This window comes from Narcine bancroftii, chromosome 3 (genome assembly GCF_036971445.1).
Source record: "Narcine bancroftii isolate sNarBan1 chromosome 3, sNarBan1.hap1, whole genome shotgun sequence".
Classification (NCBI taxonomy): Eukaryota; Metazoa; Chordata; class Chondrichthyes; order Torpediniformes; family Narcinidae; genus Narcine; species Narcine bancroftii.
This window is the reverse complement of record NC_091471.1, coordinates 1,853,680-1,868,144: the sequence shown is the minus strand read 5'-3', so window position 1 is coordinate 1,868,144 and position 14,465 is coordinate 1,853,680. Positions and strand designations below refer to the sequence as shown.

At 42.3% G+C, this 14,465-nt stretch overlaps 1 protein-coding gene across 1 annotated transcript in view; it reads left to right on the top strand.

Moving 5' to 3' along the window:
• The window catches only part of LOC138756926 (disintegrin and metalloproteinase domain-containing protein 19-like), a 271,202-nt gene that overhangs the window by 191,578 nt on the left and 65,159 nt on the right, over positions 1 to 14,465 (top strand). Inside the window, exon 16 of the mRNA XM_069923354.1 lies at positions 11,067 to 11,256. Coding sequence (XP_069779455.1) covers positions 11,067 to 11,256 — 190 coding nt within the window. The remainder of the gene's footprint in view (positions 1 to 11,066; positions 11,257 to 14,465) is intronic.

Below are 14,465 nucleotides of genomic sequence, written 5' to 3'. Positions count from 1 at the left end.
GTTTACACAATACATTCTTACCCTATGAAGTTACTACTAAGTGCAAATTCCATTGCTACAGATGATTGACAGCTTCTTATCAGACCTGCTCGTTGATTGGTTCAGAGTAAATTCTTATATTTAATCCTCGAATTGGTCCCTTTGAATTGTCTTGCCCACCTTACTAGAATGCTGCAAAATCTGGCTGCTCTCACTGGCATTTAACCCCTTCCTTCCTCACTACTTATCTGCAAATAACAATAAATGAATACCTTTGTCCCAATCTTCTCCATTCTCCAGACAATAAATTCCCATCATATTTTTGAGAGTAGAATGAAATCTTTCCAAAGCTCCCTGAGTTTCAGGATGGTACAAAGATGAAGTGATCTGTTTTATTCCCAACTCATAAATCAAATATTGAAACATCCCAGACATAAAGTTAGATCCTTGATCACTCTGGATCTCTTTAGGTAATAACTACGGATGGTCCAGAAAATCTAACTTTCAAAGGATTATCATGTGTTGGAAACAAAATCAAAACTTGACTTCCTGTCTTAAAATTCCACACCTGAGCTTTTCTATCAAATAAATGCTTCATTTTACCCTGAGCCATTTCTAAATTCTCTTGAGCCAAAGTCCACACTTTTTGTAGCCTATCTTTAAATTTAGAAACATAATCCAGCAACTCCAACTGCACGTCCTCATTAACCCACTGTTCTTTTATCAATATTAAAATCTTCTAACCTGATATCCAAACACAATTTCAAAAGGGCTGAAACCTAATGACTCCTGCACAGCCTCCCTTGCTCCTCCCTCTATATTCCCCAAGCTCCGACATTCAGTTTCCCAAAGCTCCAGTTCTATCTGAGCCTCTATCTCCTTCTCATCCCACTGCCCAGTCTCATCCCCCACAGAACAATCTTTTGCACCATCATTGGGGAGGCTGGGCTTACCCAAGTGAAAAAATCTTTCTTTAAATCTTAACTTCTTTTATCATGGCTCTAGGTTCGAGCACTAACAGGATCTGAAAATACGTTGGGTACTGCTGGCGCAGAGGGGACCCCTGCTGGGGTCTAGATACGGGTGGATAATATGCTAGAGGTGATCCTTAAGGGGTTCCCCGAGGAGTACTCGGGGTCCATCCTACATCCTCCCAGGAGTCACTCATCTCTCCCTCCTCCATCACCCTTAAGGCTTCTATTTGACTACGTAGTCTTTGTTTATCCTCTGATACGGAAGGTTTCTCCTGTCCACCCTTTGCTTTTTCCCTGTCCTGATTTTTCCTGTCTGCTCCTTTCTATGTGCACATTCTTTCTGGAGGACCTCCACAGGTTTCTGTCAGTGGGATCCCCAGTTTTACGGCGTTAGACTGCCAACTTGCAAGCTTATCTCTCTCCTTTCTTGTGTGAACAGGCACCTCTTTTCAATTACCTCTTCAGTTTTATTATTTGTGGGTCTTTTCCAGATTAATTGTTGCGCCTCTTTAAAAAATTCATCATCCCAAGTACCCCCTCAATGGCCAGCCTTCTCTCCCTAGACTTTTATTTAATGCCCCAGAAACTTCTCGCATTTCATCCCAAGTAGCATGCATAGTGGATGGCCATGGATGATCTCGGCGGGTGTCAAGCCATGTCTGGTAGCTGGTTCTATGCGTACTTGGTATAAAGCTGTCGCCAGCTGGGAAAGCCAAGTGCCTTTAGTTTGTTCAGTAAGATTGGCTAATTTTGTCTTCAAGGTCTGGTTGCCATGTTCCACTATTTCTGCTCCCTGTGGGTGATAAACACAATGTAACTGTTGTTTCATTTCAAAGGTATTACAAACTGCACAGTTAATAACAGCAAAAAAATGCTGTCCAGTATCTAAACTAAGGTGACAAGGAACACCAAAGCGAGAAATTAACTCCTTACATAACACATGCACTACGGTAGAGGCCTTGTTGTCCCTTGTTGGGAAGGCCTCAGCCTATCTACGAAAGCAATCTATTATTACTAAAACATATTTATAATTCTGACATCTAGGTAACTCAATAAAGTCCAGCTGTATTGTATCAAATGGTCCTTCTGGCAAGAATGACCTTTACCTGGATTTAAACGGGCACAGGTGAGACACCTGCCGCTGTACCCAGGCTGCCAATTGATCAGTTGTACAAGTTTGCCCGGCTGGAGTTACCCAAAGCTCAAATACATCAACATAATAACAACGGGAACATTTCCATCGCTCAATTTCTCTATCAGAGGCATCCCTCTGGTGGAGTCTAATCTCCTGGATGGAAGGCAGAGGCTCGTTGAGGAGGACTCACGTTGCACTAAATCTTTGGGGACCCCATCCTGATAACCCTGCACTGCAGCTTCAGCAGCTTTACCTGCCACCTCATTAAGCTTAGAAATCACATCTTTGCCGTGTGTATGTGCTGCAGCTTTAAGGAGCCCCCTTTCTGGGAGTTGGATTGGTGACAACAAACTCTGAACCATTTGTTTATGGGAAATGGGGGTCACTGACGATGTTATAAAGCCCTGATTTTTCCACAACTGTCCAAAATCATGTGCCACCCCGAAGACGTAATCTGTGTCGCTGTTTACCGACAGGCCCTCGGAGAGAATGCAAGCACACACTACGGCGAAGAGCTCCGTCTGTTGTGCTGAAGGAGCTCCTTCCATAGCAGCGGCCTCCAAGGTTTGCCCATTCTGATCCATCAAGCTATAGCTTGTGCGTCTTGTACCTTGCGAGTCAATGCAAGAACTTCCGTCAGTACAGATGACAGATCAGGGTCTTCCAATGGGTGGTCAGTCAGGTCCTGCCGAGATGATACTGTGAACAGTATTCTGTAAACAGTCGTGCTTCGGCTCCTCCATCTCTTCTGGTGGGTGCATCACCAGGTGGCTGGATTGATTGTTGTTGCTGTGGGAAAGGACAGTTGGGAATTATTAAACAGTGCTACCCTCATATTTATTTTCCCTTGCCATGGTCAAATGTTGCATCTGTAGCTTTCCCAGCAAGGCTGGCACTGAATGTTCTGTATAATCTACTATATGCTGTTGGAGGGTCAGGTTGGCGGTGAGTTGAAAAGATAAATAGATAGTCGCCAAGATCTGAGTGCAGCGTGGAAGACCCAGCACTGATGGCTTCATCTTTGTGGAGAAGTAGTCGGTTGGTCGAAAGGAGTCGCCGTGCCTTTGAGTCAAGACTGCAGTGTCTTAAAGGAATCCTCCTCCTTCTTGGTAGTTGAAGCCACTTCTTCTCTGGTCACTGACTCCAACCTTCCACCAAGCCTTATCCTTCTGCCTTGCTGGCTCAACTCACGATCAGACATCTCTGTGAGAGGAGCTGTTTGCTGGAGGTCTCTAGCCCGACGAGACGACCTCTTCTCCATCTTTACACAGCAACCTGTCTTCTTCTTTGAACTGTAAACAAATTTGTATCTTGCGTGGCCCCTTTAAGAGTATTCCTGTATGTCTTAGTTCTGTGTCCTGCACAAACTGGCAGCGTTATCTATTCTTCTGGGCTTCTTACCAATTTGCCTGGATGGTAGAACGGTATCTTATGTTTTTCTGTAAAGTTCTCTCTGTCCTCACTGAGACCCATCCCAATTTTAAACTGTGCATTGGTCAATCACAACACCACCTGTGACGCCACTTTCAGGGAATTATTCCCAGATCCCTCTGTTCTACCGCACTCCTCAGTGCCCTACTATTCACCATTTACACCCCTTTTTGGTTTGTCCTTCCAAAATGCAACACCTCACACTTGTCTGCATTAAATTCCATCGACCATTTTTCTAGCTGGTCCAGATCTCTCTACAAATTTTGAAAACCTTCTTCACTGTCCATAACATCTCCAATCTGAGTGTCATCTGCAAACTTGCTGATCCAATTGACCACATTATCATTCAGATCATTGATATCGATGACAAAAAACAATGAGACACCCCACTTGTCACAGGCCTCCAGTCTGAGAAGCATCATCCACCATTACTCTCCCATCCAGCCATTGTTGAATCCAGTTCACTATCTCGCCATGAATACCCTGCGTCTAAACCTTCCTGACCAACCTCCCACGAGGGACCCTGTCAAAGGCCTTCCTAAAGTCCACGTAGACAACATCCACAGAACTTTCCTTCATCAACTTTCCTGGTAACCTCCTCGAAAAACTTGATGAGATTGGTTAAACAGGAGGTCACATAATGAAGAGAAAGTAGTAGGATGTTGACCCCTAGAGCTCCCGGGCCAGGAAAGTCAAAAATAGTGAAAAAAGAAAGTATAAACACTAAAAATAACAAGAGCAGATAAATAACGTTTCCTGGATGACAAAAATTGGAAGGGAAAATGCCAGTCAAATAAAAGCAGCCTGTAAGGTAGGAGAAACGGTCAGCACCCGATCCAACCCGCCTCGTGGAGCCCAAGATGTTGACACCGATTCCAGGCCCGAAGTCCCCGATGACGGAGACGCGGCCCACAGAATATGACCAGAGCTCGCCCAGGAGAGCAGCAAGAGGTGAGACTGACCTGGGGGGGAGCAGTGACATGGTCTCCAACAACCATCCCAACGTTTTGAATGTCACAGTCACGTGTGTGGTTCAAGCTAGCTGAGGCTCAGTTCCAGGTTCACATCACCGCCGTGAGCGGCCTCAATCAGGACACAGCGGCAAGGATTGTAGATTTCCTAGGTTAGCCTCCAGAGCAAGGCAAATGCGTGGCCCTCAGAGAGCTATTCACCCGCACTTTCAGGCCCTCCCAGCGTGAGCACGCCGCCCGATTGCTGCATATGGATGGATTGGGGACAGGGCCCTGTCCGCCCTAATGAGCAAGATGCTCGCTCTAACTGAGGGCCACAGGCCTTGACCGCTCTTTGAGCGGATCTTTCTGGAGCAGTTGGCCGAGGATATCTGACTCTTGCTTACGGATGAGGACTTCAGCGACCCTCGGAGGGTCACGTCGCAGGTGAGCATGTTCTGGGGAGCAAAGAAGGACACCAGCACCATCATAGAACACATCATCATGCCCCTTGATCAGCCTCCTGTGAGATCAAGCCCAGCGAAGAGGCAAGTTAATACCCCAGGACAGCTATGCTACTATCATCAACAATGGAGTGTGGAGGCCCGTCAATGCCACCCACCCTGTAGGTTTCTAGGAAACACCCTGGCCAACCATCGTTGATGGCTGCAGTGGTTGACCCACGTGATAGCCTCCTCTATGTCTGGGTCTCCTTGTTGCGCAGGTGTTTCCTGCTCGACACTGGCACCGAAATAAGCTTCTTACCCCCACAGGCCTCAACACTTGTAGTGGCAAGCATTGAGGGTAGCCAACAACTCCTCCATCCAGGCTTTCGGTACCCACACCATCCCCCTTCGTTTCGGCAGCAGCCACTTTACATGGACCTTCACCCTCGCGGCAGTGACGCAACTGCTCCTGGGGGCTGACTTCCTTCAGGTCCATTGCTTGCTTGTCGACCTCAAGGGACAATGCTTGGTGCATGCCAGAACTTTTTAAACTTTGCCTCAGGGGAAGCCAAGCCGCCACCCATCACCCTCCCCCCCCCCACCCATCTGGATTCTGTAAAGGGGGGGAGGAGGGTGATGGAGCTGGAGGGGAATAAGATGTTATTCTACCCAGATATAAGTATGGCCCTCCTAAAACAAAGAAAGTAATTTAAGTCAATAAAAAGAATGACTAAACAGAAAGGGTACAAATGTGTCCTCAGATACCTGGCAACTCTATTAATTTTAATGTGGGGGCGGGCGGGGGGAGAGAAAGTTCCTGTCGGAGGTCAGGGATGGCCAACAGTTTGTAAAACATTTGTCAGTTTGCAAGAAATAAGTGCAAAATAGGTAATGTCAATGTTTTGTCGTACTGTAAGAAAAGTGTATATGATAATAATAATTGTGGTTTTAACTGTTTGTTTCATAAATACATTGGTGGGAGAATTTTTAAAAAAGGAAAATGATCTGGGGGCTTGGCAGGTGAAGGAGGAGAGGTGTGGAAGGTAGATGTGTGCAAAATACACAAACTGTGGTGAGGAGGGGGATGGTGATGATGCGGAGGGTGAAGTCACCAGAGGGGAGGAGAGAGGGACGATTAAAGGGAGTGAGATATAGATGGAGTATATATGTGAATTTGATAGAATGTTGCTGTATTTTATGCTTTTTTTGTCCTTTTCGTTTCTTATTATTTTTCTTTCTGGGATTTGTCACAGACCCAATTGACTGGAGTGCCTGGATCAAGAAAAAGGATTGTGTGGATGTTGGTCATGGGGCGGTCAGGGTATGGGGAAAATATGGACATGGAAAGAGTCTCTGGGGCAATGGCCAATAACATCAAATATATCAGTTTTAACGTAAACAGTCTGAACGGGAGAGTGAAGATAAAAAGACTCTTGGCACACATAAAGAAAATGGGGGCGTTTCTGGCCTTCCTCCGGGAAACACACATAAAGAAAATGGGGGCATATCTGCCCTTCATCCAGGAAACACATTTAACAGAGTGGGAAAATCAAAAGTTAAAAGGAGGATGGGTGTCCCAGGTAATAGCTCCTTATTTGGTTCTAAAACAAGGGGTGTGGCAATCTTGATTGGAAAAAGTATTCCGGTAAAAGTGGAAAACATGGTCACAGACAGAGCAGGGAGATTTGTAATGAGGCACTGTCAGATATATTGAGAGTCCTGGGCCCTAGTGAATGTATATGCCCCCAATCTTGATGACAAAGAGTTCATACAAGATACCTTCTTGAAACTGGCAGAAAGAAGAAAAAATATTTTGGTTGGGAAGGGACTTCAACTTTTGTCTCGAACAAAGCTAAAGGCAGCAAGGGCAACTATTGATTTCCTGAAGGAGCTGAATTTGATTGATGTATGGAGTGGAAAACACCTAAGGGAGAGGGATTACTCCTTCTACTCAAGGCAACATGATTCCTATTGTGGGATAGATTTTTTTTCTGACTTCAGCCCACATAGAGAGTAGGATCCTGGAGACCGAGTATACAGCAAGGCTTCTTTTAGACCATTCATCTTTAACATTAATTATAGAAATGCTGGATAAGCAAGAGATGTGTATAGAGATAGCGCCTTAAATCATTGCTATTAAAGTTATAAGCCAGATTTTTATAGCTTTGTTAGAACACAGATGGGCACATTTGGAAGACGGTTTGTGGGTGCTTAGATTAGCTCTATTCTGGATAAATTTCTCCTCTGGGACATCCTTAAAGTGTATTTGAGAAGTCAAATGATTGGATACTCTAAAGCAGTCAAAAAGGAATACACAAGGGAAGTGGAAAAATATGAACAGGAAATTACTTTTTTAGAGAGGAACTTACAAAAATTTGTCTCTTAAAAACATTATAGGGCTCTAACAAACAAAAAAAACTGAAATACAATACACTTCAGACATATAGTATAGAAAAGGCCATAATGAGGTCAAAACAAAAATATTACGAATTGAGGGAGTGAGCCCATAAAGTTCTCTCCTGGCAATTGAAGGCAGAACAGGCCTCAAGGATGAGCAATGCAGTACTACCAGGAATGACAGGATCTCGTACAAGTCAAAAGAATTTAATGAGATTTTTAGGCAATTTTATGGAAATCTACATAAAACAGAATTGGCGGGGGGGGGGGGGGCAGATAAAAATCAATGTCAAAATTGGAACTACCAAATTTAAACCAGAAGAACAGGAAGGGTTATATCTCCCCTTTACAGAAGAAGGAATAGGAAAGGCATTGAGTTCACTGCAGACTAACAAATCTCCAGGGGAGGATGGGTTCCCACTTGAGTTCTACAAGGAATTTAAGGATTCATTGATAGCTGTTTTAATGGCAGTGGTAGATAGGATGTTTGAGACCTATACCCTTTCAGAATCCCTTTCAACAGCAATTATTAGGGTAATTCTCAAAGGCAGGGATCCACTGAAACCTTCCTCTTACAGGCCATTCTCATTTTTAAATACAGATTATAAGATGCTTGACAAAGCCATGGCGAATAGATTGGCGAAACATTTGCCAAAATTAATAAATAAGGATCAAGTTGGCTTTGAGCAAAAAAGGCAGGTGGCGGACAACATAGGCAGGCTGCTGAGTAGAATGCATCTGACACAGCCGAGGGATGAAAGAAGCATACCTGTAGCCCTGGATGCGGAGAAGGCAACTGACAGATTGGAATGGCACTTGTTGTTCAAGGTGCTGGAAAAATTGGGGCTATGGCCAACTTTTATAAATTGGATAAGGACATTTTACCATGGCCCAAAGGCTAAAGTTGTGACCAATGGGCAAATTTCTTCAGACTCCCCATTATCATGATCTAGTAGACAAGTGTGTCCATTATCTCCAGCTCTATCCTATGAGCTTTGGAGCTGTTGGCTGAGGCCATTCACCAGAATCTAGACATCAAGGGATTTAGGGTAGGCAAGGAAGAACACAAAATCAATCTATTTGCTGATGTTGTGTTATCATATCTGACAAACCCAGTGAACTTGCTGGACAGGCTGCACTCTACTCTGGAAGACTATGGAGATGGCTTTGGGTATAAGATTAATTGAGATAAGAGCAAAGTCATGCCACTTACTAAGAGGGAATATAGTCAATATCAAGAGAATAGTAATTTGAAGTGGCCACAAATCGGGATCAAATATCTGGGAGTTAGGAAGGATAATAATCTAAATAATTTATATAAGCTAAACTAACCCCTTGCTCAGGAGAATTGAGGAGGAATTAAATAGGTGGATGACCCTGCCTATTACTATGGTGGGCAGGGTCAACTGTGTCAAAATGAATGTGTTGCTGAGGCTTCAGTAGTTCATCCAGACTCTGCCTGTGGCGATGCCCCAGGGATTCTTTCAGAACTTATATTCACATGTTAGAAAGTTTTTTGTGGAATGGCAAGGTAGCCAAGGTCTCTATGTAAAAACTAACCTGGGACTTTAGTCTAGGCAGCCTAAGGTTACCAGACTTTTAAGAAATATTATTGGGCATCCCAGTTGAGGAATATTGCCTCACTATTTAAAGGGGGAGGTGTACCATCCTGGCCACAAATTGATCGGCACATGGTGGGTGAAAAGGTAGCAAGAGATTTTATTTACAAGTGGGATACTAAATTATTATCTGATCTTGAGTTTTAAGAATACATTGGATAGGTACATGGATGGGAGAGGTCTGGAGGGTTATAGAATTTGTGACATAATATAGATATGTTTTTGGGAGATAAATTTGGGCAGGTTTTTCCGTGTAGATCACATACAAACACTTTCAAATAGATTTTATTTAAAATAATGAGCTCTGCTCATGCGAGACATGTCGGGGCCAACAGTCTTTGCAAAAGCTTTGGAGAGTACCCAAGATAATTCACAAATAGATTGTTGTTTACAAAAAGGCAACAGATGAAAGAGCTTGTCGAAGTTGCAGATTGTCTGGAGGGCAACTTGCTGTTCTAAGAGGGTCATGTGGTTTTGGAAGCAGAGAGAGTCAAACAGATTTTTTCTCGGGGAGAGGAAGAGATCAGTTTTGCAGTGTTACAGTCAGCAGCTGGAACTGGAACAGGACAAGCTGGCAAGCTTGTGGAAAACCCCATTTGGAAGATGGTTTGTGAATGCTTAGTTCAGCCTGGTCAAAGCCCTTGTGGTTCATGCAAGAGGAGAGGACTGTGTCCTGGGTAAACTTGTACCTCTCACTTTGTTCGTTTTAGATTGGTCACAGTGTTTGAGCTACCGAAAGAAAACAGACACACGCCGAGAGCACTTCAGTTTATACAAATCTTTATTACTAAATCTAAAGCTGATTTCAAACTACAATATGCAAGCCCTTCCCAATTATACTTATCAACGCCTGGACTGGTCCCAACTGCCGAAGCGAAGCAACGACCACACACTTGTAGTAGGTTGTCTGGGCGCCGGTAGCAGCTTCTCCACCTCCCCCGACCGGGACATTGGCTGGACTCTAGAAGTTCTTCTTCTTGCTGAGAAATGTTGCCACCTCTCAGAGAGTCTGAAACTTCAGCAGCAGGACTATGGTTTATATTACCCAAAAATTGTTTACTCATAGCTTATCACTTTGAATAAATGATTTACTTATCTTCAAGGTCTCCTGACAGTCTGCGACCAATAAAAGACAACTGCATCTCTGGGCCTCATGGTGTAAATTAGATTATGTCTTCTGATTCAACTGCATCCCTGGGCCCCATGGTGGAATTTAGATTATGTCATCTACATTCTTGCATAAGCTAGTCTAAATCCTCCATTACAGACTGGCTGTCTAATATTTCACATGAAATAAGAGAAACAAAATGGCACTCTGTGGTGACCTGAAAGAAAACGAGGTTATCCTCTGGAGAACCCTGAGGGGGCAAGTTTCTTTGGCAAGACACTGAAGTGGTTGATTAAAAAGGAATCAGATGTGGGTGTACAGCGTTCAACAAATCTTTCTCTGAAAACTGACAAGAACCTTCCTGAGCAGTAATCATTTACCTTTCAAGCACCACAGCCTGGTGAACTTTATAAATGTTCAATTCTGTGCACAGTACAAGAATTGCCTGCAACCAGTGAACTTGGAGGAATGAGAAGTGAGATTGGATTGTGAACCAAAGAACTTTTCTGAACTTACACACATTACATACACGTGCGCTTAGAATTAGAAGGGGGTTAAGTTAGATTAGTTAAGTCAATAGTGATAAGTTAAAGTGTGATTCTGTTTTCATGTTTAAAGATAATTAAAAGCAACTTTTGTTTAAGTAACTGTTTGTCTTGGTGAATATCTATTGCTGCTGGGTTTTGGGGTCCTCTGGGCTCGTAACATAAGCAATAAAAACACAATGCTTGAGAAACTCAACAGGTCAAAAAATGTACTTTAAAAACCCAAGATAAAGCTACATAACTAATGTTTTGGACTTGAGTCCTTCATCAAGGTAAGAGTCTGAATTCAGGTTCCTGCCTCCCTTTTGTTCAAATGTTGGTTCTGTATCTTTATCTTGGCTTTTTAAAGGACAATATATGACCTGTTCTAGAGAAACTCAACAGGTCATATGTATTTACTTCAACCACGGTGTCTGCAGAATTTCCTGCTTGACTAATAAAAGAAAGAAGATGTCTTTAAATCATATGCAATTCTCCTGCAGAGATGTGAGATGTGGAAAGCTTCAGTGCAACGGAAAAGGCATATCTCCAGCAATTGGTGGAAGAACCGAAAATGTGGTATCTCAATTCTCCAATAAAGGCAAGAATATTGAATGTTTTGGAACCTATTTCACTGGCGATGCAGAAGGCATTGATATGGTGGCAGATGGTACTCCCTGTGGTTTGGGAAAGGTAATGCCTCTTCAGTTATATCTAAAAAGAAATCAGTTGATGCATAGTATATCTGAGCTAACCAAAAGATGAGCTGATCTCAATTCCCAGCCCTTAGCCTATTGTTTCATAGATTACAAGGTACTACATAAAATGTTCATTGGAGTACTTTGTAAATGTGGTGCATCCTTCTAAAACAAAAATGGCAGTGCTGCCAGAGCTGCTGGTGTGAACCAGCAAGGGAACGGAGATAAGTGCAGCTCAGCTGGGTCCTACTGTCCAGTCCTGATGCCGATGGCTCCGTGCAGGCTTTAAACGGCCTGTTCAAGAAGCCGACAGTTTTTAAAAAAATCTTACAACCATGGGATCAGTGTCCAAGATGGTAGTACCTATACTGGGCAGTGTATTAGAGTGACCACAACTCCCTGAGCTTCAACATAGCTACAGATAAGGATAAAAACAGAAAAAATGGGAAAGTGCTTAACTGGGGAAGGACTAATTATGAAGGGATGAGGCAGAAACTAGGGGGAGTAAATTGGAAATAGATGTTCGGGGGTGAAAGCACAGAAGTAATGTGGAGGAGGTTTAGAAATCACTTGTGTGAGGTTCAGGTTAGGTTTGTCCCACTGAAATAAGGAAAAAATGGTAGGAAAAGGGAACTCTGGCTGGCGAAATGGGTGAGGCAACTAGACAAGAGGAAGAAGGAAGCATATGTTAGATATAGGAACCAGGAAACAGGAAGGTCTCACGAGAAATATATGGTAGCCAGGAAGGAGCTTAAGAAAAAGACTCAAGGAGAGCTTGAAGGGGGCATGAGAATGCCTTGGCGTGTAGGATTAAGGAGAACCCCCCCCCCAAGGCATTCTATGCGCATGTGAAGAACAGGATGAGGAGAATGAAGGTGGGGCCGCTAAAGGATAAAGGAGCCAACATGTGCCTGGAGACAGAGGAGGTTCGGGAAGTCCTAAATGAATACTTTCCGTCAGTATTCACAAGAGGAAAGGACCTTGATTAGGGTGAGATTGAAATAGAACAGGTCTGTGTATTAGACAATGTGAAGGTTAAGGAAGAGGAAATGTAGGATCTTCTTAAAAACATCAAGATTGAAAAGTCCCCAGGCCTGGACGCGATATACCCCAGGCTGCTGTGGGAAGTGAAAGGAGATAGCTTGGGCAGTAGCTATGATCTTTGAATTCTCTTTGGCTGCAGAGGAGGTGTGGAAGATTGGAGAATGGCTAATGTAGTCCCCTTGTTTAAAAAAGGTCATTGGGAAAATCCTGGGAATTATAGACTGGAGAATCTTACGGTCTTAAGGATAGAATCTATGAGCATTTGAAGTCCACTCTACTCAAGGATAGTCAGCATGGTTTTGTGAAGGGAAGGTCGTGCTTCATGAGTCTAATTGAGATTTTTGAGGAGGAAACAAAAGAAGTTGACGAGGGTAGGGCAGTAGATGTGGTCTACATGGATTTTACCAGGCATTTGACAAGGTCCCCCATGAGAGATTCATCCAGCAAGACATGAGGCATGGGATCAGTGGATTTTTTTATCAGTGTGGATAAAAAAAAAATTGGCTTGCAGAAAAAAAGTAGAGAATAGTAGTGGAAAGAAAGTATTCTGCTTGGAGGACGGTGACTAGTGGAGGGCCTACAAAGATCTGTTCTGGGTCCCCTGCTCTTTATGGTTTTATAAATAACCTGGATGAAGGTTGGAGGGGTTGTGGATGGAGCTGAAGGTTGTCAAAGGTTACAAGAGAATATAGACAGGATGCAGAGTTTGGCAGAAAAATGAAAGATGGAGTTCAATCCAGATCAGTGTGAGGTGATGCATTTTGGAAAAACCAGAAGGCTGAGTACAGGGTTAATGGTCGCTAACTTAAGAGTGGATGAACAAAGGTCCTTGGGTTTCAAATCCATATATCCTTCAAGGTCACCACACAAGTTGATGGGAGAGTTAAGAAGGCCTTCATTAATAGGGGATTGAATTCACAAGAAGAGAGGTCATGTTGCAACTCTCCAAATCTTTGGTAACATGGCATTTAGAGTATTGTGTTCAGTTCTGGTCACCTCATTACAGGAAGGATGTGGAAGCTATGGTGAGGGTGCAGAGGAGATTTACTAGGATGTTGCCTGGATTAGAAAACAAATCCTATGAGGAAAGGATAGCAGAGCTGGGACTTTTCTCTTTGGAGTGTAGAAGGATGAGAGGAGACTTTATAGAGATCTACAAGATTATGAGAGGTATAGATAGGGTGGATAGCCAGTGCCTATTTCCCAGGGCAGGAATAGCAAACACCAGAGGACTATACTCAATGTAAGAAAATGGCTCAATTTAAAAAGTCAGATCAAATTAAATATTTTAGGTATTAAAATTGATAATGATTTATATCATTCATATAAGTTGAATTTTTTACCTCTATTTCATAAAATTAAAGATGATTTAAATAGATGGAATGACTCGCCTATAACATTAATAGGTAGGGTTAATTGAATTAAGATGAATATTTTTCCTAGAATTCAGTATCGTTTTCTATCTATTCTTTGCAAAGTCCCTCAAAAAGTTTTTAAATATTTGAATTCTATAATTAGAAAATTTTGTGGAAAGGTAAAATGGTTAGGGTATCTTTACAAAAAAATAACTTGGAAATATGAATGGGAAGTCTACAACTCCTGAATTTTCAAAATTATTATCAAGCAGCACAATTTAGGATTATTAATAGAATGTTTGATTTGGATAATTCATTAATATGGGCTTATGTTGAGTTATCTAGTATTGGTGAGAAGAGTATGACAATTTATTTATAAATCAAATAATAAGTTGTTAATTATTAATCATAACCCACCTGTTCTGATATATTTAATTGAACTATGATATAAATGATGAGATAGGTACACAGGAAAATTTCAGCTAAAACACCTTCATATCAAAATAAACTTTTTCCTTTTTCTCTTAATGATCAGTTTTTGAAAATGTGGAATCAGGAAGGAATTATAGCTGTTTGAGATTGTTATGAAGCTGGATATTTAATTTCTTTTCAAAGAATGAAAGAAAAATACAAAATTCCAAATAAAGTTTTCTTGTTATTATCGTTAAGGCTTTATTGTTGAATAATTTTGGACCTTTTTTAAGATTACCAAGACAATCAAAATTTTAAATTTTGCTTACAGAAGTAAAATAGTTTATTTCTGAAATGTATTAATTATTACAAAGTAAGCTGCCTAAATTAGATA